General features: G+C 38.6%; 1 protein-coding gene across 3 annotated transcripts in view; it reads left to right on the top strand.

Annotated features, from left to right (window-relative positions):
• The window catches only part of helz (helicase with zinc finger), a 143,022-nt gene that overhangs the window by 27,160 nt on the left and 99,720 nt on the right, over nt 1–16,142 (top strand). For 2 of the 3 annotated variants that reach the window (XM_061880351.1, XM_061880349.1), the window contains exons 2-3: nt 13,338–13,568; nt 14,004–14,040. In XM_061880351.1, the coding sequence (XP_061736335.1) occupies nt 13,356–13,568; nt 14,004–14,040 (250 nt within the window). In that variant the 5' untranslated portion in view covers nt 13,338–13,355. The remainder of the gene's footprint in view (nt 1–13,337; nt 13,569–14,003; nt 14,041–16,142) is intronic. The other variant, XM_061880350.1, reaches the window with a different exon arrangement.

Genomic DNA, 16,142 nt, shown 5'->3' with positions numbered 1-16,142 from the left:
ATATATATATATATATATATATATATATATATATATATATATATATATATATATATATATATATATATATATATATATATATATATATATATATATATATATATATATATATATATATATATATATATATATATATATATGTATATGTATATGTATATGTATATATATATATGTATATGTATATATATGTGTGTGTGTGTGTGTGTGTGTGTGAAAAATCACAAGACTACTTCATCTCTACAGAACTGTTTCATGAGGGGTTCCCTCAATCTTGAGGGAACCCCTCATGAAACAGTTCTGTAGAGATGAAGTAGTCTTGTGATTTTTCCCACACCTACATATTGCGCTCTACCACGGTATCGAGCACTCTTCTCTGGATAATCCAATCAAGATATATATATATATATATATATATGTGTGCTATAAATGTACAGTTGATTTGTTTTGAGCAATAATACTGTAATACTGACATTTACTATTGTATGACATGATCAGTTATCTCACTACTCTAATGGCAGTGATATAATAAAACAACAAATACTTTAGATCCATCCAATTACAGCTATCATAAAACTAACATGACACTGTAGGGCTGCATGCATGATTACAGGAAATTAACAATCCCAATTATTTTCTATTAATATTGAAGTCCCGGTTTTGCATTACAATTATTTAGTATCTTAAATAAAACTTTGGGTTTCCCACAGGGTAGCAATCTGCTTGCATTGGTGGGGTCCCAGAGGTAGGGGGCATCATATTATTTGTAAAGAAGTGATGTAATAAAAAGGCTAATACATAAAGGTTAAACATATACAAATCTTACTGTTTTTTTTTTTCAATTTTAGTATTACAATTTTTCCTTTTTTTTTTATTATCTGATGCTTTTTTCTCAATTTTTGCTGCTTTTTCAGGGCCGTGAAAAAAACCCAGCCATGTTCCACAGGTGGCTCGCGCGTACTTAGTTGGACCCCACATTTGATTGCTTGTAGTGTGAAACATGTGTGTCAAACAACAAATTACAACAATATATTAAATGTAACATGGGAAAGTCATTACATTTCCGCATTCCCTGGATTAATTTGCACGCGCCGAGGCATGGAGTGCATGAAATCCAATGGGTAATGCCAGAACACCGGTAAGAAACTTGACACTCGACAGAAAAGTGTCTCCGCACTTTATTTAGCTCGATGGCTAGCCGGTATTCCTGCTGGTGCCACTCCAAGCAGCTTGTTGGCAGGAGTCCGCACCTGTCGCCGTCTAATAACCGCAGTCTTTAACGCACACCGAGTTACGGACGTCAGGGTAGGGAAATGAGGTGACCGGCTGCATCAACTCGGGAAAAATTTATTGGCATGGTCATGGAACACAGAAATTAACTTATTTGCTCTTTTTCCTGCTAATATGCCATTTTTATTTATTTATTTGGTTCTTAGCTTATAATTGTCTGAATTAAACTCCTGAAATCAATTGATTTTAGCACTGTATTGTAATTTATTAACATTCACCTCTTTAAGAAATTATATGAGGAGGCGGTATACAACACAATGCCCTAATCACTTGCTCAAAGGCACCAACCAACAAGTTGTTTAAACTATATCAACCAACAGTAAAAATGGCCATTTTTTTTTCTTAATAGTTTGAAACGTTTCCTCCCCTATGTGTACCTTCCATTAGCGTACATGTTATGTGAGCAAAAAATGTGTATGTATGTATGTAAATATATATGTATGTATGTGTGTGTGTATATATATGTATATATATATATATATATATATATATATATATATATATATATATATATATATATGTATATGTATGTATATATATATATATATATATATATATATATGTATGTATATATGTATGTATATGTATATATATATATGTATATGTGTGTGTGTGTGCGTATATATGCGATAAATGTACAGTAGATGTGTTTTAAGCAATAATACTGTAATACTGACATTTACTATTGTATGACATGATCAGTTATCTCACTACTCTAATGGCAGTGATATAAAAAAACAACAAATACTTAAGGCTTTAGGACGAGACGATGTTTCTTTCCTGCCACCAAGGGCTGGGAAAGTGCTTGATTTGATATGCACCTCTATTTATTCGTGGCAGCTAAAATCGTGTTTAAAATTGTATTGGTTGTCCAGCTCTATGGCCAATGTGTTTATCTGTTAGCTGAAAACGGTCTGGTGTGAAGTGACACATGTCATTTTGTTTTTCAAGCTGATACAGATAAACTCCTGCTTCTCAAGGCCCAGACATTTGTTTTTACAATTTAGATTTAGTTTGTGCACCCCTTTCTCTGCGGCTGGTTTCGGGGCATCTTTTTTTAGAAGCGCAGGGGTCTTGGTATGCTCTCAAAACCCTGTTGTAACGATGCTGCCGTTTCAGGTGGCTAATAAGCCATGTTTGGTGCAAAGAACCAGCAAAATGTCTTCCTTGTGAAGAAGTCCCACACGGTCGACACGTTTGTTTACAATGAGCTCAAGGAAAGTTCCACAACAGGCTGTTTACAGCACAAGCATGAGAAAAGGAGCGCTTGATTTCTCTCACCCATACCTTTTCTAAAGCACAGTAAGATTGGAGTGTTTTGTATCATATCAGAGCTATTTATTTTGTATGATTTCATCGGCCCAATAATTATCAGACAGATAATCATGTATTTATCTTGCATTCGCACTTTCCACTACTTCCCCCTAACTTTCACTGCACAAGTAAAAGTTACTAGGCTTTGGTTCAAGGTTGAGAATGTGTGGCCACAGTGTTTTTCATCGTGTCATGGTGTACCATCCCTATCTTAGGTGGTGCGAAGAAGGTCACGCTCTTCCTTTTTATCACAACTTGTGGTGTTTCTGGAATAACCGCTTTACTCTGTATCTTATTCCTTGCCTCTAACCAAAAGGGTAAATAGAACATTTATGCAAAATGGAATATAAACCCCAAAGCCGCTTTTTCACTAAATATACCACATTTTCTTGCAATAGGGGCTGTGATTGCTAGTTCAGTTTCAATTAGGGATGTTCTGATACCGATCACCCTTGAGTGGGATTGGCCGATACTAATCACATGTATTACCTGTAGGGCTGGGCGATATATCGATATATAAACGACAACTAAGATTATAGTTAGAATTTTACAGTTTTGTGTAATGGGAAGTATTCTTACAGTATTGGCATTTTGTAGGGCGCAACCTAACAAATTTCCTGAAAAAAAGCTACTTTCTAGTTGGACAACATACCATAAATAGTTATACATTGCTGCCATCTAATGGTCTTGGAAGTGCAACTGCATTGCAAATGAGACTGTCATCAGAAAACAAAATAAAACAACTGGACAGCAGTTCTCATAATCATCGATATGCTCGATATATCGCGGGTTTGTCTCTGTGCGATATAGAAAATGACCATATCGTGATATTCGAGTATACGTTCTCACGCAGTTGCTTTTAGCTGCAGGCGTTTCTCCCTCTTTCTTGTCTCTCCTTCTCACAGAGACTTGAAACAAGCGCACCTTCTTACATACTTCGGACGCGTGTAACATCACACGCCCTCCCCGAGCACAGAAGTAGCGACATGGGTAACATTAGCTGTGATGCTAACGGTGTGTTGTGAGTGGTAATACGAAAGAGAGGTGGTGCGAATCTGGTAACAAATGGAGGAAGAATTAATTCCCAAGAAAAACTGCACAGGGTGCATCGTCAGGCGGTGGTTTGGCTTCAAGCGAGAATATGTTCAACATTTATGCGACAGAAGCGTTGCTACAAAAAGTAGCAGCACTGCTAATTTGTAGCATCCTTTGAAAAGTCACCCGCAAGAGAATGAAGAGTGTTTCTAACTGCATGTCAACGTTTCCGTTCGGTGCCACACCCACAAAATGCCAAAGCAACTATTTCCAGAGCAACACCGTAGGACAGTGGTTCTCAAATGGGGGTACGCGTACCCCTGGAGGTACTTGAAGGTATGCCAAAGGGTACGTGAGATTTTTCAAAAATATTCTAAAAGTAGCAACAATTCAAAAATTATTTATGAATATATTTATTAAATAATACTTCAACAAAATATGTATGTAAGTTCATAAACTGTGAAAAGCAACGCAACAATGAAATATTTAGTGTTGACAGTTAGATTTTTGTGGACATGTTCCATAGATATTGGTGTTAAAGATTTCTTTTTTTGTGAAGAAATGTTTAGAATTAAGTTCAAGAATCCAGATGGATCTCTATTACAATCCCCAAAGAGGGCACTTTAAGTTGATGATTACTTCTATGTGTGGAAATCTTTATTTATAATTGAATCACTTGTTTATTTTTCAAGTTTTTAGTTATTTTTAAATCTTTTTTTTCCAAATTGTTCAAGAAAGACTACTACAAATGAGCAATATTTTGCACTGTTATACAATTTATTAAGTCAGAAACTGATGACATATTGCTGTATTTTACTTCTTTATCTCTTTTTTTCAACCAAAAATGCTTTGCTCTGATTAAGGGGGTACTTGAATTAAAAAAAATGTTCACAGGGGGTACATCTCTGAAAAAAGGTTGAGAACCACTGCCGTAGGACACTTACTATTTGATATGCAGCTCATTTTTATGTGACAGTTATTTAAATATCTTGTGTGACATCATGCACAAAAGTGCACTTAATTTGTTTTGTTGTAGTGGCATTCTGTACAAAAAGTGCACTCTAATTTGGTGTTTTGATATGTCATCTTAGTGACATCATGCACAAAAGTGCACTAATAGCTTGTTTTAAAATGTCTCTGATAATCTTGCACTTTCTGTTTTGAAATGACATGAATGTTTGTGCCACTGCTTAATAACTGTTTAATAAATACACTTATGGTCAATTGACTTAGTTGTGATTTCCCTCGCTGCATGAAAGTTTAAAATGAGCATATATTAATGCAGAATGACCAAGAGTGTTTTAATGTAGACACATAGAATCATCATCCTGCTGTGATTATATGTATCAAGTGTTAATTCAAGGCTAAGGCAAAAATATTGACATATATATTGTGTATCCAAATATGGCCCAAAAATATCTATATATTAAAAAAAGGCCATATCGCCCTGCCCTAATTAACTGTACAATTTTAAAAATGTATTTATGGTATGTTTTGGACAGTTTAACAATATCAACACAGTATTTAAACAAGTTTTTCATTCAGTTTATTACATACAAAACAAAGTCAAAAGTGCATAATAACTAAACAAACTATTTACCACTATTACTACTACTAAAGCAATGTAGGTGCCTCCCCCCGCTGCACTCAGGCGGAAGACCCCGCGTGCTCCCTGGACAAGTCAACACCTCATAAATCGTCACCCAGAAGGGATATTTGAAGCATTCGAAGACACATTACATTGTCACTTTAAAGACAACTGCGGGGGGTTTTTTTTTTTCATATTTGCTTGAAAAAGCGATGCTTCTGCACTATTATTTGCACTTAAAAGTATGTTTGTAGTAATAAATGTGATTAGAACATTTAAGCATTACGTTTGTGTTCAATTACAATAAATGTGTTTATCCTAAAACATTCCTACCACTTTTACACACTATGGCATTTTAAAGTTTTTTTTTTTTTTTGACATACCATAATAATATTGCCTTAATACTGTGACAATATCATACCAAGATATTTTGATACCATTACATCCCTATCTATTACTAGAGGTGTGAATTTTTCGCCACCTCACAATTTGATTCCGATTCAGGAGCTCTGATTAGATTAAAAATTCATTATTGATGCATCTTTAATTGATATATATATATATTAATGGAGTTTTACATTTACGGTATTTCCTTGAATTGCCGCTGGGGCGCTAATTAATTTAAAACCTCTTCTCACTCCAGCGCTTACCTAAGGCATCCAGTAAAAATTTGAGTGTGATGTAAGCTTGGACCTTAAATCCTACTGAACAACTCTTAATCTTCTTCCCTTTATGCGATTTGAAATTACCGGTATTGAAATCAGCTTCTTCCATTTTGAAAATGATGACAGGGGAAGTGTCAGTCGTGAGGTGACGAGTTTGACCAGGCGGTAATACTAAGCATGCGCTAATTATTTTGCGAAGCAAATTTGACCCGGCAGTAATTCAAGGCAGGCGCATACTATATGCCCTGCAGCTATTCAAAGAAATACGGTATTTTTGTTTCACGAGATAAGCGATTATCACTTGCAACTTTTAATAAGAAATTCCCATCACATTTATTACACTCATGGAAATATGTAAAAAAAAACTGGAACTTAAGTTCCCATATTAAATAAGCTGATCGTCTCTCTTGGTAAGGTGGAAGTCAGACAAATTTTAGAACTGTTTGCATTTCTTTGTTTACAATAAATACATTGATTATTGGTCGTGGAACTGTGGACCAGCTCTATACTCTCGGCAGGGTTCTTGAGGGTGCATGGGAGTTTGCCCAACCAGTCTACATGTGCTTTGTGGACTTGGAGAAGGCATTCGACCGTGTCCCTCGGGAAGTCCTGTGGGGAGTGCTCAGAGAGTATGGGGTATCGGACTGTCCAATTGAGGCGGTTCGCTCCCTGTATGATCAGTGCCAGAGCTTGGTCCGGATTGCCGGCAGTAAGTCGGACCCGTTTCCAGTGAAGGTTGGACTCCGCCAAGGCTGCCCTTTGTCACCGATTCTGTTCATAACTTTTTAGGACGGAATTTCTAGGCGCAGTCAGAGCGTTGAGGGTATCTGGTTTGGTGGCTGCAGGATTAGGTCTCTGCTTTTTGCAGATGACGTGGTGACCTGATGGCTTCATCTGTCCAGGATTTTCAGCTCTCACTGGATCAGTTCGCAGCCGAGTGTGAAGCGACTGGGGTGGGACTCAGCAAGTCCAAGTCCATGGTTCTCGCCCGGTAAAGGGTGGAGTGCCATCTCCGGGTTGGGGAGGAGATCTTGCCCCAAGTGGAGGAGTTCAAGTACCTCGGAGTCTTGTTCACGAGTGAGGGAAGAGTGGATCGAGAGTTGACACACTATTATTTGCACTTAAAAACACTTTGTTTTTAGTAGGGTTGTCTCTATACCAGGGGTAGGGAACCTATGGCTCTAGAGCCAGATGTGGCTCTTTTGATGACTGCATCGGGCTCTCGGATAAATCTGAGCTAACATTGCTTAACACAATAAGTAATGACTAATTACACTTGTAATCACAGTGTTAAAAATAACGTTCAAAATATTAAACATGCTCATGCATTTGAATCCATCCATCCTTTTTCCTACCGCACTTTATTTATTATTATTTTTTTTAGGGCTTGCCCTCCTGGGGGTTCTTCAGACCACCAAGCACCGACATGAAAGCCTGTTTCGGGGTTTCGATATTTTTTTATTTTTCAATAAGTCTCTCAGTTGCTTTCCAGCAATTGTTTTTTTTCTCTTTCGTTCTCGCTCGCACTCTGGCTCCAGCCCCAACCCTGTCTCTCCTCCTGGCTGATGCTTATAACAGAGCGACAGGTGATTAGATAACAAGGCCCAGGTGTGTTGTCTACGCACCTGTCGCTGATTTCGAGGCCGGTCCTGGCACACCATGCTTCGCTGCAGGCCCGCAGGCCACGCCCCCTCCACAGTTAGCTTCAGAATATCAATGTTATTACAAAGAATAAGAGACCTATTATACTCTAGTAATGTTGGTCATACTTAAAAATGCATGCGTTTAGGTGTGTTCACTGTTGAAAAAAAACTTATATGGCTCTTACGGAAATACATTTTAAAATATTCGGATTCTTGGCTCTCTTAGCCAAAAAGGTTCCCGACCCCTGCTCTATACCAATATCTTGGTACCGGTACCACTGTTGTTTGGATACTTTACATTAGTTTTGGATGATACCACAAATTTAAGTATCGATCAGATACCAAGTAGTTGCATCATCATACATTGGTCATAATTTAAGTTCTTATGTCCAGTGACGTATTTCCTGAGTTTATGAATATAATATGAATTCAAAAAAATAAAAAAGATTTAGTGATGATAAAAAAAAATTGAGGTATAATTATAGTAGTATCGGCTACATACGCTCTTATACTTGGTATCATGACAGTGGATGTCAGGTGTACATCTACCCATGGCATTTGTTTACATTGTGACGCCGGTGAGCAATTGTATCCTCTTGATTGAAACTTATTAGTAGATTGCACAGTACAGTACATATTCCTTAAAATTGACCACTAAATGGTAACACCCCAATACGTTTTTCAACACGTTAATCAATTCAAGGTGTGTAGTGAAGCATGTTTAGCTATTCCTTGTCCTACTTGGAAGAAACTCCCTCTGTCGCCATGGAAGCGAGGATTAGTGATTTAGAAGTAGCTAAAACAGTGCCGATTGCAGATGGACATTAGCCGCTAACGCTAGCCATGATTTAAAGCACTTCTTCCTGTGGGCGTTTCGGTCTAACTTCACCTTTTATCTTTAGTTTTTAAGTCAAAATGCGTCCGTTCTCCCTTTTCTCTCGACACACCGTGTCTGCTTGTTAGTACATTGTGATTGTGCACTGCCGAACATGCTCCTCTACTCTTAAAACCAGCAATATCATGACGTGACGACGACGTGGCTTCATGCCGGTAAAAAAAAATATGGCGAACCGGTAATTTTTAAACAGTATATAACAAACCACGTTAAACCCAGATTTCGATCTAACAAAGGTCTTAACTCATTCTCTTTCTATGCCACATCAATGTGGAATGCACTCCCAACAGGTGTAAAAGTAAGTGCATCTCTATATTCCTTCAAAAGCGCTCTAAAACAACACCTCCAGGCAACTTCAACACTTTACTAATACCCTCCTCCATTCACACACTTACAATTAGTGCACCAACCCAAAAAAACTCCCTTTTTCATGACAGAAAAACAAAACAAAACAAAAAATCCCCCCTGCTGGGCCGCGGCACAAATTATCAAGCGTTGACCGGTCCGCAGCTACAAAAAGGTTGGGGACCACTGGTAAATAGTACCGTTTTTGATTCATTAGCACCGCGATACTATACTAGTACCGGTATACCGTACAACCCTAGTTTCTAGTAATAGATATGATTAGAACTAGGGCTGGGCGATATTGGTTTTTATTAATATCGCAATATTTTTATGCGATATATATTACGATATTTTGCCTTGGCCTTAAATGAACACTTGATATATATAATCACAGCAGTATGATGATTCTATGTGTCTACATTAAAACATTCTTCTTCATACTGCACTAATATATGCTACTTTTAAACTTTCATACAGAGAAGGAAATCACAACTAAGTCAATTGACCAAAACTGTATTCATTAATTACTCTTCATTCTCTCACGGGTGACTTTTTAAATGAAAGAACAAATTAATAGTGGCGCTACCTTTTTGTAGTAACACTTCTGCTGCATACTTTGCATTGATTGATTGATACTTTTATGAGTAGATTGCACAGTTCAGTACATATTCCGTACAATTGACCACTAAATGGTAACACCCCAATAAGTTTTTCAACTTGTTTAAGTCGGGGTCCACGTTAATCAATTCATGGTACAAATATATACTATCAGCATAATACAGTCATCACACAGGTTAATCATCAGAGTATATACATGGAACAGAATATTGCTGTTATCTGCTGAATATCTTCCCACTTGGAGCCAAACCACTGCCAGATGATGGACCCCCTGATCTTTATGTCGGGCATTTATTGTTCTTCCTCCATTTGTGATCAGTTTCGCACCTTCTCTCTCTCTCTGATCGGCGAGAGCTATGACGCTAGACTCGCGAGAGTATGTGACGTATGTAAGAAGGCGGTCTTATTTTACGTCTTTGTGAGAAGGACAGACGAGAAGGAGTGAGACACACCAGTAATGTAACGCACGCAGCTTAAAGCAACAGTGTGAGAACATATAATCGAATATTACGATATAGTCATTTTCTATATCACACAGAGACAAACCTGCGATATGTCGTATATATCGATATATTGCCCAGCCCTAATTAGAACATTTAAACATTGTTTGTGTTCGATTACAGTAATTGTGTTTATCTTAAACAGTCCTGTGTGGAGTTTGCATGTTCTCCCCGTGAATGCGTGGGTTCCCTCCGGGTACTCCGGCTTCCTCCCACTTCCAAAGACATGCACCTGGGGATAGGTTGATTGGCAACACTAAATTGGCCCTAGTGTGTGAATGTGAGTGTGAATGTTGGCCCTGCAATGAGGTGGCGACTTGTCCAGGGTGTACGCCGCCTTCCGCCCGATTGTACCTGAGATAGGCGTCGGCGCCCCCCGCAACCCCAAAAGGGAATAAGCGGTAGAAAATGGATGGATGGATGGTAAATTATGTTATTTGTGGAAAGGGTGGGCACTGGTTTCATTTGTGATCTGGGAACGCTTCCAGAACCCAACATAATGCAGACAGACGGGTTATAAAAAACGGGTTATAAAAGTGCATCTGGAGCAAAATTTACACCAAAGCATATGCAATGTATATTATCTAGACCAGTGTTTTTTAACCATAGGGCAGGGACCCAAGGTTAAACCTTTGTGGTAGTAATGGCAGCAATGACATTGTCCAACAAATAGGTTTTTCCAGTGAAAAAATTATGACTAAAGTCGTTAAGCTGTATTTTCATTCACTTACATTTTATTGACAATTCTTGTGGCGACTTGTCCAGGGTGTACTCCGCCTTCCGCCCGATTGTAGCTGAGATAGGCACCAGTGCCCCCCGCGACCCCAAAGGGAATAAGCGGTAGAAAATGGATGGATTCCTGCCACTTCATTTTACCTACTCAGTGGTCAGAGTGTCCGCCCTGAGATCGGTAGGTATTGAGTTCAAACCCCGGTCGAGTCATACCAAAGACTAAAAAAATGGAACCCATTACCTCCCTGCTTGGCACTCATCACCAAGGGTTGGAATCGGGGGTTAAATCACCAAAAATAATTCCCAGGCGTGGCCACTGTTGCTGCTCACTGCTCCCCTCACCTCCCAGGGGGTAAACAAGGGTGATAGGTCAAATGCAGAGAATAGTTTCGCCCCACATAGTGTGTGTGTGTGTGTGTGTGTGTGTGTGTGTGTGTGTGTGTGTGTGTGTGTGTGTGTGTGTGTGTGTGTGTGTGTGTGTGTGTGTGTGTGTGTGTGTGACAATCATTGGCACTTTAACTTTAATTTTATACATTATAGCATTTTTAAGTCTTTTTTATTTTGTTTTATTTTATTAGTTTGACTATTAATCCACTCGTTAATTTCCTGTTAATAATTGCTTACTTTCTGCCGTAATATTGTTCCATCTTCACTTCTTACACTTTGCTAAGCACTTAATTCTTGGTGTTGCTAAAGCTCCTGGCTTTCTCTGTGTGCTACATGTTTAGCCTCTTCCATCTGGTGAAGATAATAGTTAATTGTGGTGTTGAAGAGATTGAGAAATGCAGGTTTTTTTCCGCAATGCAGCCTCCGTAGCAGAACCTCCAGGTTCTGTAACAGCTTCTTCCCTCAGGCCGTAAAACTCTTGAACGCATCATAATAATCCTCTCAACCCCCCCCCCCCCCCCAAAATGGATTAACTGGCTGGAATACGGTATAAAGTAGGGATGCACCGGTTAATCGGTAAGTTAAGTTCATAAAAGGGAATTTAAATCAAAATGTATAGAAGTTCATAAGAAGGCTTTATTTAAGTTACTATGGTTAAAAATGTAATTTCATGCCTTTTTGTTGGGTTTGTTGGCATGCTTTTGTTTTGAAGTGTCTCGATTGGTCTGTGAACGCATATAAAGAAAGCTACTTCCGGGTATGAGCGAACATCTGTTTGATGCAATGAGAAGGGATAAAGAGAGCGACTGATGGTAACAAGGACTAAAAAGTGTCACAAGGACTTTCAGCGTTTGGGCTACAAGAGCCAGAAGATCACAATTTCCTCCTAAAAGAAGCATGCAGGCCAACGAGGTATTTGTCATTTCTAGGGATGCACCGATTAATCGGTAACCGAATATATTCGGCCGAATATGGCAAAAAAAGCCACATTCGGCCTTCAGTGGAATGAGTTAAATGCAAGGCCTAATAGTGGCGTATGACGCAATTTTTTGACGCGGTGACGCAATCAACCAACGTGCAGTGACGTTGGATCCAGGCGCCTTCGGAAAAATGTCAGCAGTGTGGAGATATTTTAAAGTGTCGGAAAGTGACAAAAGTATTGCAGTTTGCAACGAATGTTCAGCCAAACTGTCTCGAGGAGGTGCCTCGTGGCCGACGTCTTTGAGAGGATGAAAATGTTTGCGACTGACAGGGCCAAAGCAAACGGAATTACAAAGAAGGTAATGGAGTTTATGGCTTTGGATGATCAACCGTTTAGTGTTGTGGAGGACATTGACTTTCGGAGACTATGGAGCACATTGAGCCCCGTTACACGGTACTTCTCTGATGTGTGCTCTTTACATTGTGTGTGTGCTGTTTACATTATTAGCCTGTTGTGTGGGCTACCTGTATAAGTGTATGAGGTTACAAGCACACACTTAATTGAGATTTACTTGAGCCTTCTGTTTACATTATTAGCATATCTACTGTGGCTAAGCAGACTTTTGCCAAAAGGACAATAATTCATTTGTTGTGGGTTTATCCACTTTAATGCACTTAATTTTTTTTGGGACTGCATTTTTTTTAAGGCCAAATATAAATGAAAAACTTTGTGCTTTTTTGAAAAGCAAAGGCTACTGGAATATTAAAAAAATGTCAATATTCAATAAAAATGTACTTTATTTAAAAAAACATGTCTAAAAATGTATTGTACGCTGTTTATGCAATATAAAATTTTTGGGGAAAAACTGCATTCATTATTCGGTATTCAGTATTCGGCCTTCGGCCAAGCTTTTAAATTTTATTCGGCTTCGGCCACAAATTTTCATTTCGGTGCATCCCTAGTATAAAGACAATATAACATATATCCATAATTGTGGATGCATTTGCAAAAGTGCAATATGTTTATCTGTACACTAATCTATCTATTTATATATCTACACCTTATTTCTTTTTTCCTTCACTACAACGAGCTAATGCAACGGAATTGTTTTCTTTTCTGTACTGTAAAGTTCACTTTGAATGACAATAAAATTATTGTCATTCATTTGTTTAGGGGAGCTTTGATCGGCAATGGCCAATCGCATACTTTTCCACGAAAATCGTCCGATACCAATTGACACATCTCTAGTTTCAAGTTGTCTCCGTCCCGTCTGTGTTCTTGAGCAGCTTCCATTAAAGTCGGCTTTAAAGTATAAGTGCACCTTTCTGTGTTGACCTGTGCCAAAATATGCGCCACTGTTGAATATAATAATATGTTGATGTTATTTTTTTTTTTTTTTCTCCTAGAAGTTTTGTTCCTGAGTCATGGCAGACAGGAGAGCGGAAAAATCATGTGAAGAAGCCAGCAGATCGTTAGTCAGGCGGGAGTATGAGGCGGTAGTCAGCCATAGCACTGACACCTTGGGGGTCCTTGCTCCCCAAGGCCTGTCCACTGGCGCTCCTGCCCCGCCGAGCCCGCCATCCGGAAACCTCCGCAGTCGCGCCCTGCTTTACCGCATCGCTGCCTTTCTTCAGCTGGTGAGCACACTGCAAGACAGGGACTGACTTGTGATATTTGGAGTTGTTGCAGTAGTATTTATAAATAGTATTATTTATTTTAAAATAAATACTACTGCAATGTTACTTGCCTGTACTTATCAATAAATTAAACTGCAACGGTTATTAAACTTGTTATCTTATGTTTTACTGGTCATTTTTAAGAGAAAGTTAGAAGCGAAAATAATAGACAATGGCTACCACCCTCAATACTCTCTCCTCCGAACAGAAAAATGATATGCTGTATGATTACGGAAAGCTTTTGAGGCATGTAATGATAGTGCAGACAGTCCATTGTGAGGTCAGGATAGCAGTTTGTGGAGTTTCTGTAAATGCTGAACCCTGGCAGTATTTCTAAAGTGTATTTGTTGTGGCTGGTGTTCATTTTTATTTTCCCTTCTTCCCTTTTCCCAACAGAAAAAATATGATGATGCAGATCAAGACTGCAAATATGGTAAGCATTTTTCTCAGGGAACCATTTTAATACAGTTGTTCAAGTTGATATAAGGATTTATTACTAATATAACTTATTGACAAAAAGTAAGATTTCCGTTCTTTAAATCCAAGCAGTTGTTCTAAGGAACCTATGGCTCTAGAGCCAGATGTGGCTCTTTTGATGACTGCATCTGGCTCTCAGATAAATCTGAGCTGACATTGCTTAACACGATAAGTAATGAATAATTCCACTTGTAATCACTGTGTTAAAAATAATGTGCAAAATATAAAACGTTCTGGTGCATTTTTAATCCATCCATCCGTTTCTACCGCACCGGTTCAAGAAGTTGCGTTAATGGTAAGAAGTTATTTAGTTATTATTAGTTAGTGTGGGGCTTGCCCTCCTGGGGGTTCTTCAGACCACCAAGCACCGACATGAGAGCCTGTTTCAGGGTTACAATATTGTTTTATTTTTCAATAAGTCTCCCAGTTGCTTTCCAGCAATTGTCTTTTTCTCTTTCGTTCTCGCTCGCACTCTGGCTCCAGCCCCAACCCTGTCTCTCCTCCTTGTACAGTATTTTGTATTTGTATAGTGTTTTGTATATTGTAAATAATTGCTTATTATTTTTATTGGATAGTAGTCTGTTTATTTCAATTGTGGGGCGGTATATCTCGGTTGGTAGAGCAGCCGTGCCAGCAACTTGAGGGTTGCAGGTTCGATCCCCGCTTCCACCATCCTAGTCAATGCCGTTGTGTCCTTGGGCAAGACACTTTACCCACCTGCTCCCAGTGCCACCCACACTGCTTTAAATGTAACTTAGATATTGGGTTTCACTATGTAAAGCGCTTTGAGTCACTTGAGAAAAGCGCTATATAAATATAATTTCACTTCACTTCAATTGTTAGTTTTTTCCTTTATTACCTCTTGTTATTTATTTCACCCCATATTTGTTCTCACTGCCGCACCTTAAGTCGGAGTCATTAATCTCATTATATGCAAATATAATGACAAAGTCCATTCTATTCTATCCTATTCTATTCTATAACAGAGCGACAGGTGATTAGATAACAAGGCCCAGGTGGGCTATCTATGCACCTGTTGCTGATTTCGAGGCCGGTCCTGGCAACACCCCACTTCACTGCAGGCCACGCCCCCTCCACAGTTAGCTTCAGAATAACTAATGTTATTACAAAGAATAAGAGACCTATTATACTCTAGAAATGTTGGTCTTACTTAAAAATGCACATGTTTAGTTGTGTTCAGTGTCAAAAATATATTCTATGGCTCTCACGGAAATACATTTAAAAATATTTGGCTTCTTGGCTCTCTCAACCAAAAAGGTGTCCCGACCCCTGTTCTAATGTATCTTTATAACCAGAAATTGTGAAGTGAAGTGAATTATATTTATATAGCGCTTTTCTCTAGTGACTCAAAGCGCTTTACATAGTGAAACCCAATATCTAAGTTACATTTAAACCAGTGTGGGTGGCACTGGGAGCCAGTGGGTAAAGTGTCTTGCCCAAGGACACAACGGCAGTGACTAGGATGGCAGAAGCGGGAATCGAACCTGCAACCCTCAAGTTGCTGACACGGCCGCTCTACCAACCGAGCTATACTGTCTTTTTTTTTCATAAAGAAATACAATCATGTGTGCTTATGTACTGTATCCCTGCTGACTGTATTGATCTATATTGATATATAATGTATATATTGTGTATTTTATGTTGATTTAATAATAGAAATATATATGTATATATATATATTTTTATTTTTTATTTTTTTTATTTATTTATTTCTTGTGCGGCCCGGTAGTTGGGGACCACTGCTCTAAAGTCATGATTCTCAACAGGTTGGGTGCCGAGCAGTTTTGAGTGGGTTTGCTTGGTCGGACTTGCACAGTTGCAAACAATTTGATTCTTTTAGCAGCTCTTTTAAGGATGTTAGGCAAAAGCAAGCCAGCCAATTGGTTGATCTTTGGGAGTTCTAGTCTTTAAAAATAAGTTTCAGTTGCGAGTCGTTTGTTTGCGAGGCCTTGTTACTCGCGCATCTCAATAAATGAGAACATCGTTCAAAACGTATTTGAATTTGGCAGTTCAGTTAAAGGCTCAGGAAGAAGGTTA

The sequence above is a fragment of the Nerophis ophidion genome, linkage group LG20, assembly GCF_033978795.1.
Source record: "Nerophis ophidion isolate RoL-2023_Sa linkage group LG20, RoL_Noph_v1.0, whole genome shotgun sequence".
Taxonomy (NCBI): Eukaryota; Metazoa; Chordata; class Actinopteri; order Syngnathiformes; family Syngnathidae; genus Nerophis; species Nerophis ophidion.
The sequence above is the reverse complement of the archived record's forward strand: the minus strand, read 5'-3'. Positions and strand labels throughout refer to the sequence as shown.